Source organism: Lucilia cuprina, chromosome 6 (genome assembly GCF_022045245.1).
Source record: "Lucilia cuprina isolate Lc7/37 chromosome 6, ASM2204524v1, whole genome shotgun sequence".
NCBI lineage: Eukaryota > Metazoa > Arthropoda > Insecta > Diptera > Calliphoridae > Lucilia > Lucilia cuprina.
The window spans coordinates 28,693,419-28,716,099 of record NC_060954.1 but is presented as its reverse complement, the minus strand read 5'-3'; the positions used below and the strand labels follow the sequence as shown (position 1 = coordinate 28,716,099).

The 22,681-nt window shown below is 30.4% G+C and overlaps 1 protein-coding gene across 1 annotated transcript in view; it reads right to left on the bottom strand.

The window, feature by feature from the left end:
• Nucleotides 1–3,288: 3,288 nt before the first annotated feature.
• The window catches only part of LOC111688147 (structural maintenance of chromosomes protein 2), a 56,859-nt gene continuing 37,466 nt past the window's right edge, over nucleotides 3,289–22,681 (bottom strand). The window contains exon 5 of the mRNA XM_023450628.2: nucleotides 3,289–4,937. Within this exon, the coding sequence (XP_023306396.2) occupies nucleotides 3,309–4,937 (1,629 nt within the window). The 3' untranslated portion in view covers nucleotides 3,289–3,308. The remainder of the gene's footprint in view (nucleotides 4,938–22,681) is intronic.

Here is a 22,681-nt window from a genome sequence, read left to right as displayed (position 1 = left end):
TGCTATAGAATATAAAAAAATTTCCTCTTTTTCGATAGGAAGAAGAGTTTGTAACTGAAAAAATAACATTTTTTATAATTTATTAAAAAAAGTGTTTTCGACATTTTTTCTGTCAAATTGATTATTTGTTGTGAGAACGGTTGATAATGAATATATGAACATTTTTAAATATCTATAAAATAGCTGTTAAGCATAAAAGTGAATATTTCAAAGGCCTGTATTTCATATAATTAAAGGCTCTTTATTATTGTATAGCCACAATTTCAGATTTTGGGGAAGGATCCGAGATATCAGAAGTCGGGCATAGAATGTTACGTCTAATTTAAAAATCGTCTAAGGGTGAAACGTAGCTACAGCCAAGCCATAAATATTGATATATCATATGTAACGATCGGACTTAAAATGACGACGTAATATATAAAAAACCAAAAGGGCGTATTTCTAGGCGTTGAAAAAAAAAAATAATTTGTATATTTTTAGAAATGTTATAACATATTTTTAATTCTAGGGGGTGACTGACACAACTTTTTTTTTGTATAGAGACCGACCCACTCTAGTGTATATTCTGCATCAAAACTTTTCCACGAATGCCAAGTGTCTCTTAACGCGATGGTAAGACATTCAAGAATCACCCTCGTTTGGGTCAAAGGACACGGGGATATAATTGGCAATATTATTACTGATAACATGACAAAAGCTGGTACGAGGATGGTCATACTGGATATAGACCAGTTTTGCAGGTTTTGGTTCAGCTCAAGAACGGCGGTCTCAAGAACACACTTGCTCGATTGCTAAGTTGTCATGGCCTTTTATGGATCCTTATAAAACATCCTATGTATTGGGGCTAAACAGAATATATCTGAGCACTCTGCTATCAGTTATTACTGGTCATTCTAAGTTCGGAAACCATGCAAGACGCTTTGGCCTTCCATACAATGACTTTTGTAGAAGCTGTCTAAATTAAGAAGAGAAGGAAACAATAAACTTCTGTATAATTGCTAAGGTCTTGAATCGATTTGTTACCAAGCAATAGGGTCGACATACTTTTCGGATCTATCAGATCATCTACTGTTCAACCTGAACGTATTCTCGCATTCCTAAAATTGTAGAAATGGGTGTGATATTAATCACATCATCTTTATTTTATGCACTTTATTATTTACTCTTTCAATACCATCATTACTGTCTCAATCGCTATTTTTCTTCCCTCAAATCTTGTGTCTTTCCAGAGGGTATACAGTCTGCAGAACCTACCCTTCACATGTTATTAAAAATAATTTATTAAGTTAAATTCATAACTTTGTAAACCATTTTTATACACTTTACATTTGTGAGAAGGTTTTATACAGTGTCTCTCATAAGTATTCGAATTTAGGTATAATATAAAAAGAAATTTAATAACATATTTTGTATGCAAAATTAATAAATAAATTTGTTAAATTCTCTAGACAGTCCTTAGCCTTGATATCACGCTTTTTAAAACATTAAAAATTCACATTTACATAAATTAATTTAGCTTTATTTAAAAATAGTCCATAAAATTACGTCACAAAAGTATACGAATTTTTTCTGTATTTCATATTTGACTATATTATACGAAACATAAAAATTAGAATTGAATGTTTTTTGCTAAAAATTGTTTTAAGGGGTAACTATCAACCGAATGGATATATTTTTGGAGCAATTTGTCCACAATTTTGGAGCATTTGTACCATCTTTTCATATAATATCATTAAAATTACGATTTTTGACCATATTTGCCATTTTTTCTCTTTTTTCAGAGATAAAACCAAAATTTAATATTGGGATTTAATAGATTCCTTCAGGTATCTAAAAATAATAATCTTTGTTATAAGGATTTGTTTTTAAACATTCCATGACATATTTTTGTATCGTTCTTCTGTTGCTTATTGAATTATCTGGATCTTAAGTTCCTTTTCGTACCACTAGGATCGATATTTTCCGACAAAGTTGGCTAGTATATATAATTGTAGATATTAGCATTAATATATTTTAAATTTTCAAGACATCGTAGCGGTGTACAACTCCAAAACATGCCTTCAAAACGTCACAAAACGTCTACTCACAACATTCACGATTATGTTGCCCATTACAACAACACTGTATGTAAAAAATTTTGGGCTTATTTTGATCATAGTAGATAATATTTAAACAGATAATGATATGGTGACATTCAGCCTAGAGGCAATTGGTTATAAAAAGAATAATTCCACTATATTGAATGGAGTTTCTTCGAGGCATGCTTTGGAGTTATAAACTTCCACAATATATTGAAAACTTAAAACGTATAACAGCTGATATCTAAAACAATATATAGAAGACAAGTTTCCAAGAAAAATTTTGACCCTAGTATTATAAAAATATACTTGAGTTCCAATAAATTGAATTAGCGATAGAAGAATGATTCCAATAATATATCTTGGAACGTTTAAATACAGATTCTTGTAACAAAAAAATTTTTTTTAGATACCTGAAGGAATCTATTAAATCCCAATAACAAATTTTGATTTTATCTCTGGGAAAAAAGAGAAAAAATACAAATATTGCCAAAAATCGCCATTTTAATGATATTATATGAAAAGATGGTACAAATTCCCCAAAAATTGTGGACCAAATGGTCCAAAAATATATCCATTCGGTTGATAGTTACCCCTTAAAACAATTTTAAGCAAAAAAACATTCGATTCTAATTTTTGTGTTTCGTATAATATAGTCAAATATGAAATACAGAAAAAATTCGTATACTTTTGTGAGGTAATTTTATGGACTTTTTTTTAATAAGGCTAAATTAATTTAAGTAAATGTGAATTTTTAAAGTTTTTAAAAGCGTGATATCAAAGGTAAGGACAGTCTAAACAATTTAACAAATTAATTTATTAATTTTGCATGCAAAATATGTTATTAAATTTGGTTTCTTTTCATACTATACCTAAATTCGAATACTTATGAGAGACACTGTACATATTTTGTTTTCATTTTGTGAATTCTGTTCGTATATTTTGATGCAGGTTGGTTTCATTGCGTTGTTTTTTTGGTTTTTCTAAGTCTTTCGTTTTGTATGTTTAAATGTCTGTATTTTGTTTTTTTTTTTCGTTTATCATTGTTGTTGTTCCTTTTGTTTTGCTTTTGGTGCAATAATAATGTAGTCGGGAAAAAAATTAAAATTTAAAATACACTATCCAATTGGATTTATCCCAAATAAAAACATTTATTAAATTAAAAAATGTTTATTTCTTTAATTCATCAAAAATTAAAAAATTCTTAACATACTAGTGAAAATTTAAATTTTATTTGTGATTCGATACTTTAGGATTTACAGTGCGGGTAACAGCTGAAACTCCTTCTTCAAATTTAGTACGAAATAAAACATTAGCATTGTTGAACATACCATCCTTAAGTGAAACTATTATAAATTGTGATGATGTAAAATGCGCTTTAAGCATATTGCCAATATTCTGAGTATGAGACATATCTAGAGCAGCATCAACCTCATCAAGTATATATAAAGGTGCTGGTGAGAATTTTAACATGGCTAATACTAATGAAAGTGCAACGAGAGAACGTTGTCCACCAGATAATTCTCCTAAAGATTCTTTCCAAACTCCATTAAATCCGACTTTAATTTCAAGTCCAATTAACTGATTATTCTGCTTTACAGGATTTAAACGTGCCTGAGCGCCTTGCAACAATGAACTAAATATACTACTGAAGTTATCATCTACCACTTTCCAGGCCTTTTCAACCTTTTCACGTTTTTTTTCATCCATTTTACATATTATATGTTCAATTTTTTCTTTATCTTGCTCTACAATTTTCTTTCGTCTCATCGTTTCATGATACTGTTCCTCCTCACGTTCCAACAAAACCATGGCCTTAAGATTTATGTTACGCTCCATTTTTTCTTTTTGTTGTATCATAGTGTTTAATTTTTCTCCGGCATCCACAGGATTCTCCTTTGTGTAGTCATAACGTGTATTCTTAATACCGAAAAATTCTTTTTCTTCGTTAATCCAAGGATATTTATTTTCAAGATTCTCCATCTTTCTTATTGATTCTTTATTCTCAGAACGTACTTTATTGACTTCATTTTCTTTCTTTTTTATTTCAAGGAGTATGTCCTCATTGTAGGTTTTAAGCTTTTCACTCTTGGTGAATAAATTTTTTAGTTCTTTATTTTGTGACGAAATCCTGTCTTTTTGCTCTTTTATTCGCTTCCTTAAATTTGCAACTTTTTCTGCAGCTGAATTATATTTGGTGGACATTTCGTTTAAGTAAATTTGCTTATTATCAATTTGTTCTTCCAATGCCACTTTAATAGTTTTGGAATTAGTAATATCTTTAGATAAGGTTTCGATTTCTAACTGCAAAGTCTCGTATTCTTGTTCGTGTTTCTTCCAATTATTGCTTGACTTTTCAGCTTTAGCTTTTGCTAATTTCATAGTCTCAGTTGCAGACTTTAGTTCTCGCTCCCGATATCCTTTGGCATCGGCCAATTTTGACTCAATTTCTTTAGCTTTGGCTTGAGATGCTTTCTGAGTTTCTTTTGCCCTGATCAGTTCATCATCTAGCGTTTTTATGCGTTCCTTAAGCGATGTTATTTCTTCTTTATGTTGATGAAAGCTGCTCTGCCCTAAACGTTGTTTACATGCATTTAACTCATGGCGTCGTAATTCGAGTGTTTCCTTAAGCTTGTTGTATGCCCTCGCTTTAATTTCTAATGCTGTTAATTTATTGTCAATATCAAATAAAGAGTTTTTATATTTTTCAATTTCTTTTTCCAATCGTTTGATTTCAGCTAACTCCTGGAGAATATTTCCTCCTTTGGGTTTTGAACCTCCAGATAGTGTACCATCTGGGTCTACAACATCACCTTCGAGAGTAACTGTTCGGCAGTGAATATTACGATGATATGTTACCTGTGAAAAAGATGGTATTAAATGGATTAAAATGTAATAAATATAATAGTCAATTATTCGTGTTAAAAATTATTTAAATAAAAACTTACAATATTTTTTTATTTGAGTAAAATTTAAAAATTATTCTATTATTCGAACGAATAACGAATAAAAGTTTTTATTCGAATAATTTAAAAAAAAATTGCGAAACACCTCTTAAGATAGGGTAAAAAAAAAACGTTTTCGTAGTTCAATTTAAACCTATCTGAAATTTTTCACTAGATTTTAAAGTGGAAACTGAGGCGTATATACATATATGTATAAAAAATATGTATAATAAAAATACATAAAACAATATTTTTAATACTTTTTTTAAACATTTATATTAAAAAATTTAATCTTTGTCTAGGAATAAACATTTTTCTTTTCTTCACATAAAACAATATTTTTAATACTTTTTTTTAACATTTTTTATTAAAAATTTAATCTTTGTCAAGGAATAAACATTTTTCTTTTCTTTGAATATGTTTTATCTGTAAAATTTATTTAAAGAAATTATTCATAAAAATCATTTAAAATGCAAAAACTACCTAGAACAATTAATATAAGTAGTTATATACAAATGCAGGATATTATATAATTTACATTCTCTTCTCAACACTCTCCCTGAATGACAAATTAACAAGTAATATCTAAATTTTCTCATGCATTCTTTACATAAAGAATAAAAAAAAAAATATTACATTTCATAACAAACATAAAAAAAATAAATTCAATTGTTGTGTTTGGCAGCTTCAGAAAATATATGCTATCATCTTTTTGTTCAAGCCCAACTTTTTATATTTTCGGCTTTAATATCCTTAGCTTGAACTTTAGTAACTGGCTATATTTTAACACTTTCATTATCATAAAGTAGATTTACTTCTAAAAAGGTCATTTATTTTTTCTTCATTTTTTTACTTTTTAAACGTTCTGATCTGCGAACTTTTTTCTTTCAGCGATTTCAGACGTTTTAACAATATTATCTTCTATTGGAGAAATACCATAGTTAATTTAAGTTTTCAATTCTAACCAGTTATTACTCTCCACTGAATTGACATTTTCATTATATAGATCTACATAATAGTAATCGTTCCCACGACAATTGGATCTTCGCTCCGGAACGACCCGAGTCATACTCGGCCAAAGATTGTCAACCCAGCCACAGCTGTATCAACCTAAAGTTTTTTCACCAAGTGAGCAAAACATGTCGCCAATTTTGCTCAAACTCCTCTTAATAATAGCCGGCGTTGAACAAAATCCAGGTCCTGATATCTGGTTTTGTTCAATATGTCGTGAACGCATAAAGCGTAACACCACCTCAGTCCAATGCACCGTTTGTAATAACTGGTGTCACCTGAAAAGGTGCTCAGGACTCACTAGCCACTGCAACTGGTCCCCTAGCTTCATTGGAACATGTTGTAGTTCACAGCCCCAAAACCCCCGCACTAATCCCCCTACAACCCCCGGACACAGCAGATCACAACAACTACGTTGGAGATGTTCTGTCTGTCAGGATTTAAATGGTAGGAACATAACATCAGTTCAGTGCAATGGCTGTAAAGACTGGTGCCATATGAGAAGATGTTCAGGTTTACGCTCACACAAAGACTGGAGTCATAGCTTTTTAGCTCCCTGTTGCGTAAATAATCCCCCGGCGACAGTTGTCATCCCAGTCACACCTGTGCAAAACACCCCGCGCAGGACTGTGCTCACTCACTTGAATCTTCCCCTACTACAACAACAACCCCCGGCAATAACACCATCACAAATGCCTAGTATATTAAATATACCACAACATCGGCACCCTTCCAGGCGGCAGATGCAATTCGGGGATTCCCAACAATCTTTTAAGATCATGCAGTTAAACTTTAATGGTCCTAGAAATAAGGTCGTGGAAATCACCAACTTCATGCATATGAATAACATCTTCATTGCCGCCATTCAAGAAACGAAGCTAACCATGGATTGTAGACTCTCAGCCTCCAGTGACTACAACATCATAAGGAGAGACAGAGAACGTGATCATGGCGGTGGTCTAGCTTTTATCATAAAGCGAAACATCTCCTGACCCCTTCCTGGAAACAATGAGCATCTCAATAAATACTGAAGATATTGACTTAGTAATCATCAATGTATATATACCGCCCGTTAACAGCATTGGGGCAAGTTATCATCCCAGCATTTCCTATCTTCTGCAAGGAGATAACAGAATAATACTTGGTGATTTTAATGCCCATCACGAGAGTTGGTACTCACAGCTACCAAACGATCCACGCGGTATTTCTATTTCTGACCAGATAGACGAATCGGACTTCGCTGCAATAAAATAAGACTTCTCTACGAGAATAACTCCCCGATGTTCAAGCTCCCCAGACATTTCTATAGTCTGTATGTCGCTTCTTGCCCAGACCACCTGGCAAGCCCAAACAGCTCTAAACTCCGATCACATACCAATCCTGATCACGGTAGAGAAGCCTAGCGAATTTGTGGAGCCAGATAAGCGCACGTTCGTAAACTACAACAAAGCCGACTGGCACGGCTTTACGAACTACATATACGACTCATTACGTCACTTGCCGCTCCCCACATGTGTCAGAAGGGGTGAAGCAATATTTAGGAAAACTGTGCTTCAGGCGGCAAGTCGCTTTATCCCCGCAGGAAAAATTCCGAATAGTAGACCAAACTTTCCATCTCAAGCAGCACGTTTGGCAGAACAACGAGATCACCTTCGTGCATGCAATCCAGCCGAGAGCATATTGAGCTGTTGACAGCACAAATTGACTCAATCGTCGACGAACATCGCCGCAACAAATGGTTAGACCATCTAAACCATTGCTCAATTAACTCTAAATCGCTTTGGTCTACTATTAAAAGTCTATCTGGCAATAATAGGAACCAAAACCTCGCTGCTATTGCGTTTAACAATTTGCAGCATACAGATGCCAAAAAATGCGCAACACAATTTTGCAGGCAATTTATCGAACACCCCGCCACGCAGAGCCGGGCCAAAAGAATTATAGTTCGGAGAACTAAGAATCTCACCCGAGACTCTCAGACATACTCCTTCACCCCCCGTGAAGTCGAGAACATAATCTCCAAATCAAAACCATCTAAAGCTCTTGGTCCGGATGGCATCTCTATGTTAATGCTAAAAAACTCGGTGTAGTAGGTCTGGAATATCTTGCATTAAATGGCGGTCACCAAGCCATTAATGGCTATAGATGCAACAGAGTCCTAAATGAACACACCCCTGCGATATCGGATTGTGAGAGACAATTACCCAGGCACTCTAGAACCATCTTGGCACAATTAAGAGCCGGTTGGTGCAGTTTCCTCAACTGCTATCGCGAACGTATCGTTCCAGGCACTTTAAATCGTAGCCCAGCCTGCCATCAAAGTCCTCATGACACGGTGTATTTATTCAATTGTCCTGCTAGGTCTACAAATTTGCGCCCCATAGACCTATGGTTAAGACCGACTGAGGTGGCGCAGTTTCTCCAGCTCCCCCTTCCACCCACAGACACAAACTCAAATAATTAAGTATCTCTTATTCTAATTTCAGGAAAGAACTATCGGCCACAGTCGAACTGTTACAACAACAACATAATATAAATTGTAGTCATTCTCTTTATTCAGCTTTGTAGCATAGAACGATTTCTCTTTTTGTATATATATTTTAGTTTTAATTTGATAAAGACCGTTGAACATTTTGGCTTTTGCAATTAAGTTTCCATTTTCATCAAAAAGATAATAAATTTGCAAACAAATTTCGAACGTATTCAACATCTTTTACTGTTAACATTTTATTCAAATTTTGACCAAATATAGTTACATCGACGTCACCAACACAATTAACTTGCAATTCACTATTATTAGCAATTACCACTTTTTTGTTTTGAATCGATCTTATTGTACATATAATTACTATTATTAATCATGTGATTGCTTGCTCCACTGTCAATAATCCAGTGGATAGAATTATCTTCGATCTTGACAGGTTTATTTTTAAAATGTTTATGTATGTTTACACTTTTGCTTGTCAATGCCATTAATGTAGATGAATTTTGAGTGCTGTTCTTAAATTTATCATCGCTATTATATTTACCATTACCATTTTTCTTCTCGGTTTGACAGTTTCTTGATTTGTGTCCAAAGTCTTTACAATTAAAACATTGTATTTGTTTCTTGCAATTTCCTTTTGAATATAAGGCATTTTCATTATCTGCTTTCCCATTTAATTTGGCGTCTTGCAATAAGAGATTTTTCAACATATCGACCGTTAACTTCTCTTTCGAATTCTCAACTGCAATAACTAATGGTTTGTAATCTTCCGGTAGACCGGCTAGCATGAAAAATGCAGTAATTCGTCATCTACATTAAGACCTGCATTCTTCACTTTTAATGCAATAATCACTAATTCATTACGTATTTTTACACAGAATTAAAATTCTTCATTTTTATATTTACTAACTGTTTTAGCTGCTTTAATTCAATCTTCCTTGTAAGTCCAGAGTCTTTATATGCTTTCTTCAAAACATCAAACGCTTAATTTGCTGTTGTAGCTGAAGCAATATGACCATAATTACAAGGATTAATCATTAGCGTGATTTCTGCTAATGCTTTTTCATTTATAATTGAATCTCCATCACCTATTACGCCATTCTGAACAACGCCCCAACAATTCTTAATGACCAAACATGCTCTTGCTTGTCTTTTCCAGACATCAAATTTCTCCCTACTTTTTAATTTGTCCAATGCAAATGATCCAGGTAGGTTTTACAGTTTTGTAAAGACGTTGTTTTCAACCGAAATATTTTATACTTTTTTATTCAATATGAAAAAAATTTTCACAAATTTTCTTTTTTAAATATTTTTTTACGCACGACTTAAGGCCCATAACCTATTGTGATAAATTTATTGAACAGACTGAAGAAAATAAATTATTTAAAATGCAAAAACTACTGCATTTATATATGTAGTAGTAAATTATGGATATTATATAATTTACATTTTCTTCTCAACATAAAGCAGATAACTGGCTTATAAAATGTTCCTAAAAATTTTTAAGGAACCAAAATGTTCATAAATCCATTGGGCTAAGTGATGTTGAATATGTGGAGGATATCATGGGGACCCTGTTCACAAGCTGGGCATATATTGGGGACGATACGGTCTATGCGGGACCAGTAGGCGTTGAGCCAGAGCAAGCTGAGGAAGTAAATAGACTGTCAAAGGTAACCCCAAAATCTTTGGGTGGTTCACAGTCGGTATTTCGCTTCCATCGACTACGACTCCTAGGTTCAGGTTTACCTCCTTCGTCAAAGTGTAGCTGAAGACTTTACTGGTGATAGTTTTATTTTACCTCCGGTGAAGAAGTTGTGCATTTCTCCGAGATAACCATTCACTCGATCGCGTAGCTTATCAACGTTTTGGCCCGTCGGCATAATAGTATAAGAATGTCGAGAGTTTTAACGTGAGCACATGGCTTGACGCCCTTATCTCACGGTGGTCTTTTTCACTGGGTAGACTTGAGAACGGTCGTAGACATTGTTCTTACTCACAGGGACACACTGTGGTAATTCTGATATGAACAGAGTAAACTCTGAAAATATCTGGACAAGGAAGGAAAATTCAATGGTATCGTATGTATATTATACCTTTCATCCATCACCCAGCACACATCTCATTCATACGACACATCCAACGCTTAGTTCCACAGGAGCGCCTCAAGAGACTTCGCGACTGGTGAAAGGAAGGAAAACGGCCTGTAAGATTGACCCTCTGGTTTCAGTATCGGGATGACTCTACCCATTTTTCAGGCATTGGGTATTATCAGACCATTGTCAAATACTCGACTCCCCATTCGCCAAGGTGTTTCAGCATCAGCATGGATGGCTTCTGCAACTTCTGAAGGGGTGAAGAGTTGTGGAATGTCCGAGACTGGAAGGTTGTGAAGTTTGCGAACAACACTTTGTTTCGCCTTATCTCTCTCTGGGTGCTCAATAAAAAGTCGGCAGAATGCACGCGCGCACCGTTCAGGATCCGTCTTCGTCGGATTAGAGAGAGACCGAACTGTAGACCACAACTTACTAACACCTTAACTTAAGTTGCAGTTCTTCAAATGATCTAACCATTTAATCCGCTTGTCCTCATTTACCATCCTGCTGATAACGTGATTCAGCTGGACAATACGTGGGTCGTCGGGGTTGATAATTCGGAGATAATCGCGCTCATGTGCTAATCTCGCTGCCTCTGTTCCTGCACTATGGGTTGTCGACCAGCAGAAATAAAGCGGCCTGCTGCTGCGATGACTGTTTCGCGGAATTTGCTCTCTGCTTGGTGTACTTTGCTAGGAGCTAAAAGATCATTGAAGATGCGATCAGCGAATCCTCTGAAGCCAAGCCAGTCTGCTTTCTTTTGGTTTATGTAGAGACAGCGTTCAGAGACGATAAAGTCGTTGGGTCGATCCAGACGAACGATTATGGGTAAGTGGTCTGAGGCTAAAGAAACTACTGCTCTCCAAGTTGCGTAGTTTATCAGACCAGGGATCGCTATTGTGATGTCTGTAGAGCTGGCTCAGTTACCCATAATCCGTGTGGGGCATCATCATTTAATGTGCAGAAGGTGGATTCGTCAATTTGTTCCGCCAGTGACGATGCGACCTTTTAAAAAGTTTGGTTGTAAGTTGCGTATATTGCACACACATGTTACAATTTTGAAAACAACCTCTTAATACAACTTTATTTTGTAAAACAAATTTTTTAATGAAGGTGGTAGTGTGGCGTATAAATACAATTTTATATAAAATTTTCTTATATTTTATAATAAATACAAATTTTAATAGCTTTAAAAAGTAAAAACACGCATTTCAGCTTCATTTTGATTTTTTTATTGTTTTTTACGCACACACGATAATATTTGCTCTGCGGTCACCACAAAATGAAGAGTAAAATAGAATAATGTTGTACGACAATCATTTTTATGTTGCGAACCGTTTGTAAAGCTTGCAGAAAAATTAAATGTTACGATCTTTCGTACAACCAACTAAGAATTTAAACACACTTTACAATTTCGTAAACAACCTTCTTACATTGTACCAGCGGTTGTATCATGTACGCCTTGCTTTATTTATTGCAATCATTTAAAAAATTCATAAAATCGATTCTAAAACAGGAAGCATTCTACTTTGCTACATACTACATTGCAATATATAAATTTTTATAAATTCGCAAAAAGTAAAATTTGTTTTAATAATAACAGATCTTTTGATTAAGTATTCGTTTTACAATAAATTAATGTACCTTCTTACATTGTACCAGCGGTTGTATCATGTACGCCTTGCTTTATTTATTGCAATCATTTAAAAAATTCATAAAATCGATTCTAAAACAGGAAGCATTCTACTTTGCTACATACTACATTGCAATATATAAATTTTTATAAATTCGCAAAAAGTAAAATTTGTTTTAATAATAACAGATCTTTTGATTAAGTATTCGTTTTACAATAAATTAATGTACTTCTGTTTTCATTATTATTATAAAATATGGGTAAAATGTAACATTACAATTTTATTCGAATATTCGAATCGATTCTAAAACAGGAAGCATTCTACTTTGCTACATACTACATTGCAATATATAAATTTTTATAAATTCGCAAAAAGTAAAATTTGTTTTAATAATAACAGATCTTTTGATTAAGTATTCGTTTTACAATAAATTAATGTACTTCTGTTTTCATTATTATTATAAAATATGGGTAAAATGTAACATTACAATTTTATTCGAATATTCGAATCGACAAAAATTGTTCGAATTTTTAAAATTAATATGTCGAAATTTAAATCTACATTGAAAATATATAATTCAGAACAGAACAACTTTCACAAAATTCACCAAAATCACACATTTTCTCCCTTTTCAAAAATCTTTGGGCTTGAGTGGTAAAAAATTTCGTATTTTTAATCATTTTCTCCTTTAATGCATGATTTAAACTGTTAAAAGCATTTGAAAAGGTACTTCACTAAAAATTGAGAAAGCCTAAACCAAAATATATTTCCTTAAGGAGCCTTCACACGATCATACTTTACGTGAAGTCTAATGAAAAAGTAAGATAAAATTCCATCAGTATTTCAAAAAAGATAATAAAAGTCGTATGATTTATACTTTTTGTGTTTATACGATTGGTATAAAACAATAACAAAGTGAGTTTCCAGCTTTTTCACTTTTTTGAGTTTAAATAAAAATACATGCCTGATCTAATCTAATACGACGAAGAGAGCCATACGAATGTAAAATTTTCCATCAGTATTTTACTCGAAGTAAAATAGTAAGGTTTCATTACATATCGTGTTTAGACAATCGCATCCGTATCCTTCCACATAAAATTTTGAAAGATCATATTACATGTACGCTCGTGTGAAAGGGTCTTTAGAATAAATAATATTCATTGACGTAGAGACAGTTAATTACCCGTTAAGTTTGAATTACCTACATAACTATTTCACAAACCCCCCACCCCCTGTCCAATTTTCACAACGAATCTTTCCCAATACATATTTCTGACACTTTAAAAGCTAGATCGAAAGTAGCTTTAGAACAGACAAAAACAGTAGTTTATGGCCAATCTTTCACAACGAAAATTTGCTAATTAAAATTTCTTATGCTATGTATACACGGTTGTTACATCTCACAATGTTGGCAGTAAAATGCGCAGAAAATGTCTAGTAACACTGCCAACTTACAAATTTACATATATTACACTTACAAATATTGTCAGTCTGACAACGTTGCAAAAGAAAAATTGTGCGTTCAGACGATTGTTAGACATTTTCTGAACATTTTACTGACAACGTTGTAAGATCTAACAACCGTGTATTACGTCTTTAAGATAACTAAATCGAAAATAATTTTATAATTGCTAAATCAAAAATAGTCAAAAAAATGTTTTAATGCACAAAAGTACCAATTTTCCCATTTTCGCTGTTTCACTTATTTTTTCACCCCTTCTAATCCAATTTTCGGAAAGTTATATAGCCTATTGACGCTTCCAGACATAGATCATTCTTTGTTCCAAATTTGAAGAAAATTGGTTCATCCGTTTAGGCGTGATTGACGCACAAACAAATAAACAAACTTACAAAGAAATTTATAACATATATTAGGATTCTAAATCAAAAATTTTTTATTCGTTCGAAGGAAAGCAAAAATTTTTCCTCGATTAATTGAATAATTTTTATTCGAATGACAACTCTAGTAATTATATACCGTTCCTGATAAAATTTGGTAGAATCATTTTTGTTACCATAAAACTTTCATTGACATCGTGGTAGTTTTACGTCAAGATTTTAAAGCGTTAAAGATTTTCTGAAATTTATTTCTATGGCGGATGTGACAATTTATGGGACAATTTATACTTCGGAATTATTATGCAATGATTTTTTCGACAAAAGCTCAATTTTAAAGGTTTTATTTTTAACTCTAAGGAAAAATAATATTAATAATAAAAATATATATTTAAAAATTATATTTTTAATGGAATTGATCTAATGACTGCAGCCAATTGCAGTTATCTTATTATAACCCTTGCATAGGAAATTTTATATTGAAACATACTTATATATGAAAATTGGCTGCGACCTTTTGCGATCTTCAGAGATATTAAAAAAAATTAGAGTGTCCTATAGAATTTTATGTTTTGTTTTTTAAATTAGGTGTAAACTCACATTAGGAGTATACATACATTTTAGCCTTGGCACCATGTATTAGCCCACAATTACTGCTTTAAAAAAAACAATAACTTAAGCCAATCAGGTGTCACAGGTTTATTTAAAAAGTAAAATTTTCCTTTTATTTAAAGATTTAAATTCATTGATTCATGATTTTGTAAAAACCGCGGAATTTACATTTTATTTTAAATTTTAATAAGGGTATAAATTGTTTGTTAATGTTGTATTCTATTATTTGCAAATATTTGTACAATTTAAAAAAATTTCTAATATTCATTAGGATGGTAATATAAATCATGTTTTTAAGAATTATAAAAGAGCATTATCTAAAACTGCAATGCAGAGCATCTGAGACAAATCGGATAATACTAACCCGTTTCAAACAGTATCTAATCGTTGAAAATGTGTTTAAATGGGAAAATGGGTTTTATTAACTTAGCAGAGACTGTGCTACAAATATTTAAATTTTGCATTTTCTTATAAATAAATAGCAACCTGTATAAAATTGTCTTTCTAAAAATATATAAAAATTCAAAATCGATTGCAAAAGTTTGCGACCAAAAATTAAATTTTTTTAATATACACTTGTAAAAAATGGGCGTAGCAGCAGTCTTTTCGTGCTGATTATTATGTGGAGCGTTTGGCCAATTGTTTGCTAACTGTAACTAAAATTAGAACTCAATATCACTAAGATTTAATTAATGTCGTTCTAAAAGTGCCAAATGTCTCACTGTGCATCGCCATGAAAAGTGAAACAGCATAATTTTATTTTGTTAAACAAAAATTTTGTTTAAATCTCTAAAAATAATTGTTTTATAACAGATATTTACAATATTGATATAGATATGAATTTATTTCATTCTATATTTAAGTAAATATTAGAGTATTCAAACGATTAATCGTCGATCGGTTAATCGATTAATTTTTGACGATTAATCGTTCGAATAAATGAAAATTGTCAAATTTCAAATAACGAATAAACCGAATAATTTCTATCAAGTAACCGATTAATTTCTATCAAGTAACCGATTAATTTCTATCAAGTAACCGATTAATTTCTTAATTTCTTAATAATTTTTCTATAATAAAGAAAATTTATTTGATGATTTTTGAAAATAAATCATGGAAATAATTATATAGCATTTATTTTTACAACCAGTTTTTTTGGGAACATTGTTGTGTTCTTAAGTATTTCCAATAAGTTCTTCAGCAACAGTTATAGTTGAACTAGTGTTTAAGGGAACGTATGAATTCTAGAACTCGTTGAAAATCTTAAAAACATCAATTTATTTAAATAGAAGCATTTCACATAAACGGGAATGGTTTATAATATTTGAGAAGAACTAAACATAGAATTATAGTGAAAGAAGTGAAAATAATAATTTTGTTTATAAACCGTTCAAAAGTTATTCTCAAACATGAAAAAATCTATGGTTACACACTGAAAAAAATCCATGCCTAATATATACGAAAAATGTCGTACATTGTACGAATCGTTCGTTGTTTCGTACCACGAAATTCTTTCGTAATATATACGAAATTGTACGAAACATTTTAGTATAATGCAAAGTATTCTTAAAAAAATTAATTTACATAAATTGAAAAAAGGGAATTTTGAATAAATATGGTAAAATTTACGAAATATTAATTTATTCAAACATTTTTGTTCATTTTAAAATAAATTTTCTAATTTTAGTTCAAAATTGTTCTCCACACGAATTTTCATTTTTTTTATGAAAATAATTCGGGAATAATATTATACGTTTTCTTAAATTTTATAAAAATGTTGTAGTTTTAAATAATCATAATATAATTAATATCATTATGTTTAATTTCGCTAAAATTTAAGAAAAAAATATTACGAAAGGTTTTCGTACTTTCGTAAAAATAGAAAAGGGTTTTATTAAATAATATTTAGAATTATGCACGAAATTTTTGTAAATATTACGAAAATAGAATATAAATAATTTATTTCAAATTTCAAGAAAGAATTGGAAATCTTAAAGAAAATTTGTCACGGAAAAGTAGTTAAAAGTTTTTGTGTCGAAAACGAAACGTTTTTAAATTTAATTTCTTTTTCGTTTTTTTTTTCCTAAGTGAGTCAAGTAAATAATATATGTGGTAGAATGTACAGATTACCAGCATACATTTGACACCAATATTAGCATCATAAAATGCATATAAATATTTTAAATATTTGTTTGTAGTCCTTTAAACTTTGAAATCCTTTTATAAGGACATAAAAATCGGAGTACACAGAATTGCTATAAGTGTAATCTATTTTCACATGCTTATCAACTTTTCCATATTTGAAATATGAAGAAAATTATTGTAAAAAGCAATAGTAACATCTAGTTTCCTTTTGTTCGAATAACCGAATAATTTTTAATTAAATAACCTCAAATAATTATTTGTCGAATAAACCGAATAAGACAAAAACACGAATAATTGAATACTCTAGTAAATATATGACTTTTTTCTTAAGTGTATTTTATAACAATTTCATCCATAAATATTTGCATATATTCGGCGCAATTGTTGCTGTTTTCTTTTGCAAAAAAAAGACGTAACAAATTTTAATATTTATAACAAGGAATATTAAATTTCCTAGTAGCTGTTAATGCCATGCGATTTTTATTCATAAATATAAGATGCCGACAAGAAATGTAAAACATGTAAAAAAAAACATTACAAAATCCAGTCGTAGTGTTGGTTGAGCATTACACTTCCACATTCAGAAAGTGACCATAAAGGAAACACACCAACTACTTCTAAAACATCGCATGATGATCTGAATCAGAGCCTACATAATTTAAAAGCTGATCTTGAAAGGCAATTTGAAGAACAAAGCCGTACATTTGAACAACAAGTTTATACAATAGGGTGGGTCAAAAATAGGGTTTTCTCTCGGATCAACTTCAAATAGTGAAATTATTTTGTATTTTAACGTCAAATCGACGTTTGAGAGAGAGAGCCCGTGCATCGACGCCAAAGTTTGTAAATGCGTTAATATAGGAAAAAATCGCACTTTTTGGAGTTTTATCACAAAATGAGACTTTAAGTATTAATTATTGCACTATGAGAGGTATTGAGCTCATTCTTTTTGTGTTTAATTCTTATATACAGTGTATCAATTAAGTAATTTGCCTATGTAAAATTTTATATTTTGAAGAAAAAGTTTATCTGGACAATTATTTTTAGCAAAATAAATCATTTTTTGTTGTATTTTTTAAAGAATATCATATATTTTAATTTTCTACCATAAAAAAGTAAAATCGTTAATTAACGAGATTTTTGATAAAGTGTGAACGTATTTTTAATTTTTTGAAATCAATAAAGTATTTTGCTTTTTTAGGCTTTTTGTTAATTTTTATAGTATTGCTGTATTATTTTATAAAAATTAATATTTCTATTACTCCTATATATTAGAATAACATTTTTTAGATATTTTAGTAGTGGAACGACATTTGGACAATGGAACTGCATTTTACAAAAATGACCCCAATGTTGTAAAATGAAGAAATAACCCAAAACAAAACTTTTTTTCCTTTGGGGCTAATTTTCATTCTTAAATTATGTAAAAGAAGTGAACTTTAATATAATTACAGTTTTTAAAAAATATCCCATTATCCTTTAACATTTAAATATATTAAAACTGCAACACGTTTTGAATAATTTGATTTGTGATAAACTAAAGAAGTTTTGCTATTTGGAAAGTCAACCTGCAGATTATGTGTTTCCAAATTTTCCAAAATTTAAGATATTAATCAAACCTGGTTTACAAAGAAAAAATATTGATTTGAAAAGCTTTTTTTATAAATAGTGTTAATTACACAAGTCAACAAATTTTTAACCCAGGAACCAAAATATACTTTTCTAACGGCTTGAGCAACTCTGAATGCGAATCCGATCTAAGAATTTCTAAATCATAGGTTTAACCTTTTTTTTGATTATATATCAGATGTTAATTCAGCATAACTCAATCATAAAAATGTACGCTTTAGTCTCTGGGGTTTGTCTCTTTTTTAAGATTTGTTAGCATGTCTTGTTCAAATTAATTTATATTTAACTCTTGACTAATTCATAATTTCATTTAACATGTGTTATATGATCAAAATTTCCGAAATATCCAATAGATAAACAACAATTTTTTCTTCGGTTAAAAACAAAATTTAATGTTCAAAAGTTTTAAATTCAATTGAAACTATTTTATGAAATTATGAATTTTGTCAATATATTATATTCATTCATCACTCACTTTCAACATTCTACCTAATTTATATTTGTTTATATAAACTACTCCTAATAAACCGACAACTATTAAAGCATTATTATCTTTTGTTTCCAAATATTTGAAATTTCAAATACTTATAGTTTTAAATTTTTTTTTTTTTCAAATTTAAATACTGACTGGTTACATACTGGTTATGTACTAGAAAGAATATTATTAATAGATTCAAAGTTTACTAAATGATCCAAATTATGAGACCTATTATGAATAAAAATATTCAGTGTATTTTTCACTACTTTAGATAAAGTCATAGGAAAATATGATTTATTCTTATTCTGTATAGAAATCATATAGTTTTTATTGTGATTTTGACCAGTTATATATAATCCAGTTACGACTATAGTTCATTAAATAGATTTCTATACAAATACTTCTTTACTCATATAAATTTCGACCATTTGTTTTAATTTAAAAAAATTATAATTAATATGAATTAATAGATTTACGTATTTCTAAAAGTTACACAAAACATACAACATATTGTTGCTAGTTTTGATCATATGCATACATATGTATACTTACATATGTACTTATATAATAAAATTTTTTATTTAATAAAAATATATTTTAAACATAAAATATAGTATTTATTTTATTTAACAATATATTCTATTAAAACCGGTTCAAAAAAGAAATCATTTTTAATATTTTTGTTTGGTATTTAAACTGTATCTCAAAAATTTACTTTCATGTACTTTATTTCTTCATAAATTGTGCGTATAAGAAGTTGCATTTCATTGATAGGTACTACGTTCCAATAACATAATTATTTTATAGTTTAATATTTTAAATCAAGGATCTCTTATTAAGGTTATTCATATAATTTTAAAAAAAAATTAGCAAACTACATACCGCTAATTTGCTACAAGACTGGCATAATTTAAAATTCATTTTTTTTTAATCTTTAATTTAGTTTATCTTATTAACCTTTTCTATCTAGATTTCGTAAAATTTTTCAAATCCCATGATTTCTTTAAAAGTTGTTTAAGAAATTGTGAATTAAACATTCTGAAAAAAATATTTTAGATAATGCTAGTCTTGTAGTAAATAAGTAATATGTATATCTTGAATTTTATGTCAAGTGAGGCAATTTCTAACCCGATGACTTCCAATCGGATTAAAAAATGTTTAATTAGGTGACATTTGTTTGAATTTTTTATAATATTTGGAACTCTTTTTTGCTATAAAACAATAGGAAATAAATAATAAAGTTTGACCCACTGTAACTTAGAGAGTTTTTGTCCGATCTTGTTGTGTCGTAACTAACCAATCGAAATACATCGGTTAAAACAATTGGGTTACTTGTCATTTATCACTCCCACCCCCCATTTGCAATAAATGTATATTATCATTTGCTAATATGGGTACGTATGAGTGATATTATACAAATACGTATAAGCAATATTAAAGTTTTGTATAATTATTTAGTACTAAAATACAAACTTGGAATTTAAAATTTAATTGCTATTACAAAAGATACAAATTTATTATTAATAATTATTATTTGAAACTAAAATCTGAAAAATATTTGCCATTACTATTATTAATTATATATAAAAAAATATGTATATGTTTAACCTTTAGTATATAAGAATCCTTGATTATGTTTTTCCAAGACAAACAGTGACCATTTTCAACAATCATTTATAATATCACTTACATTCTAATAAACATTTTATACCTTTTAAATATTAATAACGTTCCAACTATTTTCTTTTGTTTATAATGGCTATGATATTTTGTGAAGTTTAACCCGAGTATAATTCTGTTAATTAATATTTGGCTTTGAAAATCTAGTTCTATAACTAGATTTTCTTATTATTTTATGAAATTTTATTTGTTATTTAAACAATTTTGAATTAAACAATTAATAAAAAAATAATTTAACATATTTTTTTTCTTAACCCTCACCTATAATTCAGAAATTAAAATTATCCAAGAAGATTTAAAAAAGAAATAGTACACTGAAAATAATTCATGCTCAACTTTACGAAAAAAGAATTTCATAATTTCTATTTTCGTAATATTTACAAAAATTTCGTGTATAATACGAAATATTATTTAATAAAATCCTTTTTTATACCCTACACCACTATAGGGAGGGTATTATACGTTTGTGCTGATGTTTGTAACATACAAAAATATTGGTCCAATACCATCCTTAAAGTATACCGATCGACTCAGAATCATTTTCTGAGTCGATTAAGACATGTCCGTCCGTCCGTCCGTCTGTCCGGCTGGCTGGCTGTTTATGTAAACCTTGTGCGCAAGGTACAGGCCGCAATTTTCAAGATAATTTGATGAAATTTGGACCAAGCATGTTTTTGGCACAGGGACGAAGCATATTGAAAATGGTTGAAATCGGTCCATTATTTCACCTAGCCCCCATACAACCATACCTCCCGATTTGAACTTTTTATGCCATAATTACGTCAAATATTCTATTATCTCTCTAAAAATTGGCACAAATAAGTTTTATATAAGTATTTATGACACTGCAGATTTTCGTAAGGATCGGCCCTTATTTGACCCTAGCCCCCATACAAACCCCCCTTCAAAAAATGTCTTAAACGTCTAAAATTGACTTGTAACCATTTGTATCGCAATGAAACTCAACAAAACTAACTGTTATTTAAAAATATATCCTTTTCCCAAATTTACCGACGATCGGCCCATATTTGACCTATATAAAGCCTCATTTAGAAATTTTAGTTTTTTTTATCAATAAATTGCTTAAATATTTTGGAATTATGGTAATATTCAAATATATACTCATGGGGTATTATATGGTCGGCCATGCCCGACTATACTTTCCTGCTTGTTTTATTTATTATTTATTCATTATAATACAATTACAAAAGAATGTTTATAAGTATCCGTTTGAGGAAAAAACAACGCAAAAATGTCAATTTTTGAAAATGAAGTGCCAAATATTGAAAAATCTTATTTTTAAATTAAAGAAGTAAGAGTGCTATATTCGGCTATGCCGAATCTTATATACCCTTCACCAAAGTGTATTTTGAACATATTGTTTTATTAATTTCAAATTTTTTTCCCGACTACATCGTTATTACACTAAAAGCAAAGCAAAAGGAACGACAACAACGCTAAACGAGAAAAAAATCGATTGTGTTGCGTACATGTAAATAGCTATAAATCTTCGTATTATGAACAATACTAGAGAGGAACTATGAACTAAATAAAATATTTGTATTTTTGATGTTCTTGTTTAGAAGTTCGTCTGCGATCGTATTGTATACATGTAATTTGCCGAAAATATTCGTTCTCAGAACAATACTAGCTCCGAAGTCTGGTTTAGATTAGAGTTCCTCGCTAGTATTGTTCAGAATACGATGATTTTCGGCTATTTACAATGAAAATTTTACATGTACACAGCGTAAAAAACCAAATACACCCAGGATCGGCAGACATATACAACTACATTTTGCACTTGTATAAGTGAAAGAGCGAAAAAACAAAAAATGAGAAATCATTGTACTCTCATCTCCACAAAAAATGCATGTATGGAAAACTTAAATTTAGAAATAATATTAATGTAACACAAAACTAATATTTTTTAGTTTAAAACCACGATCGGCAACTCCTATACACAGTGTTTTTTGGTCGTTACTAAATTTACACAGATTACTCACACGCATAGAAAATACAATTCAGTCTCATTTGAGCTGTCAAAGAAGAAGG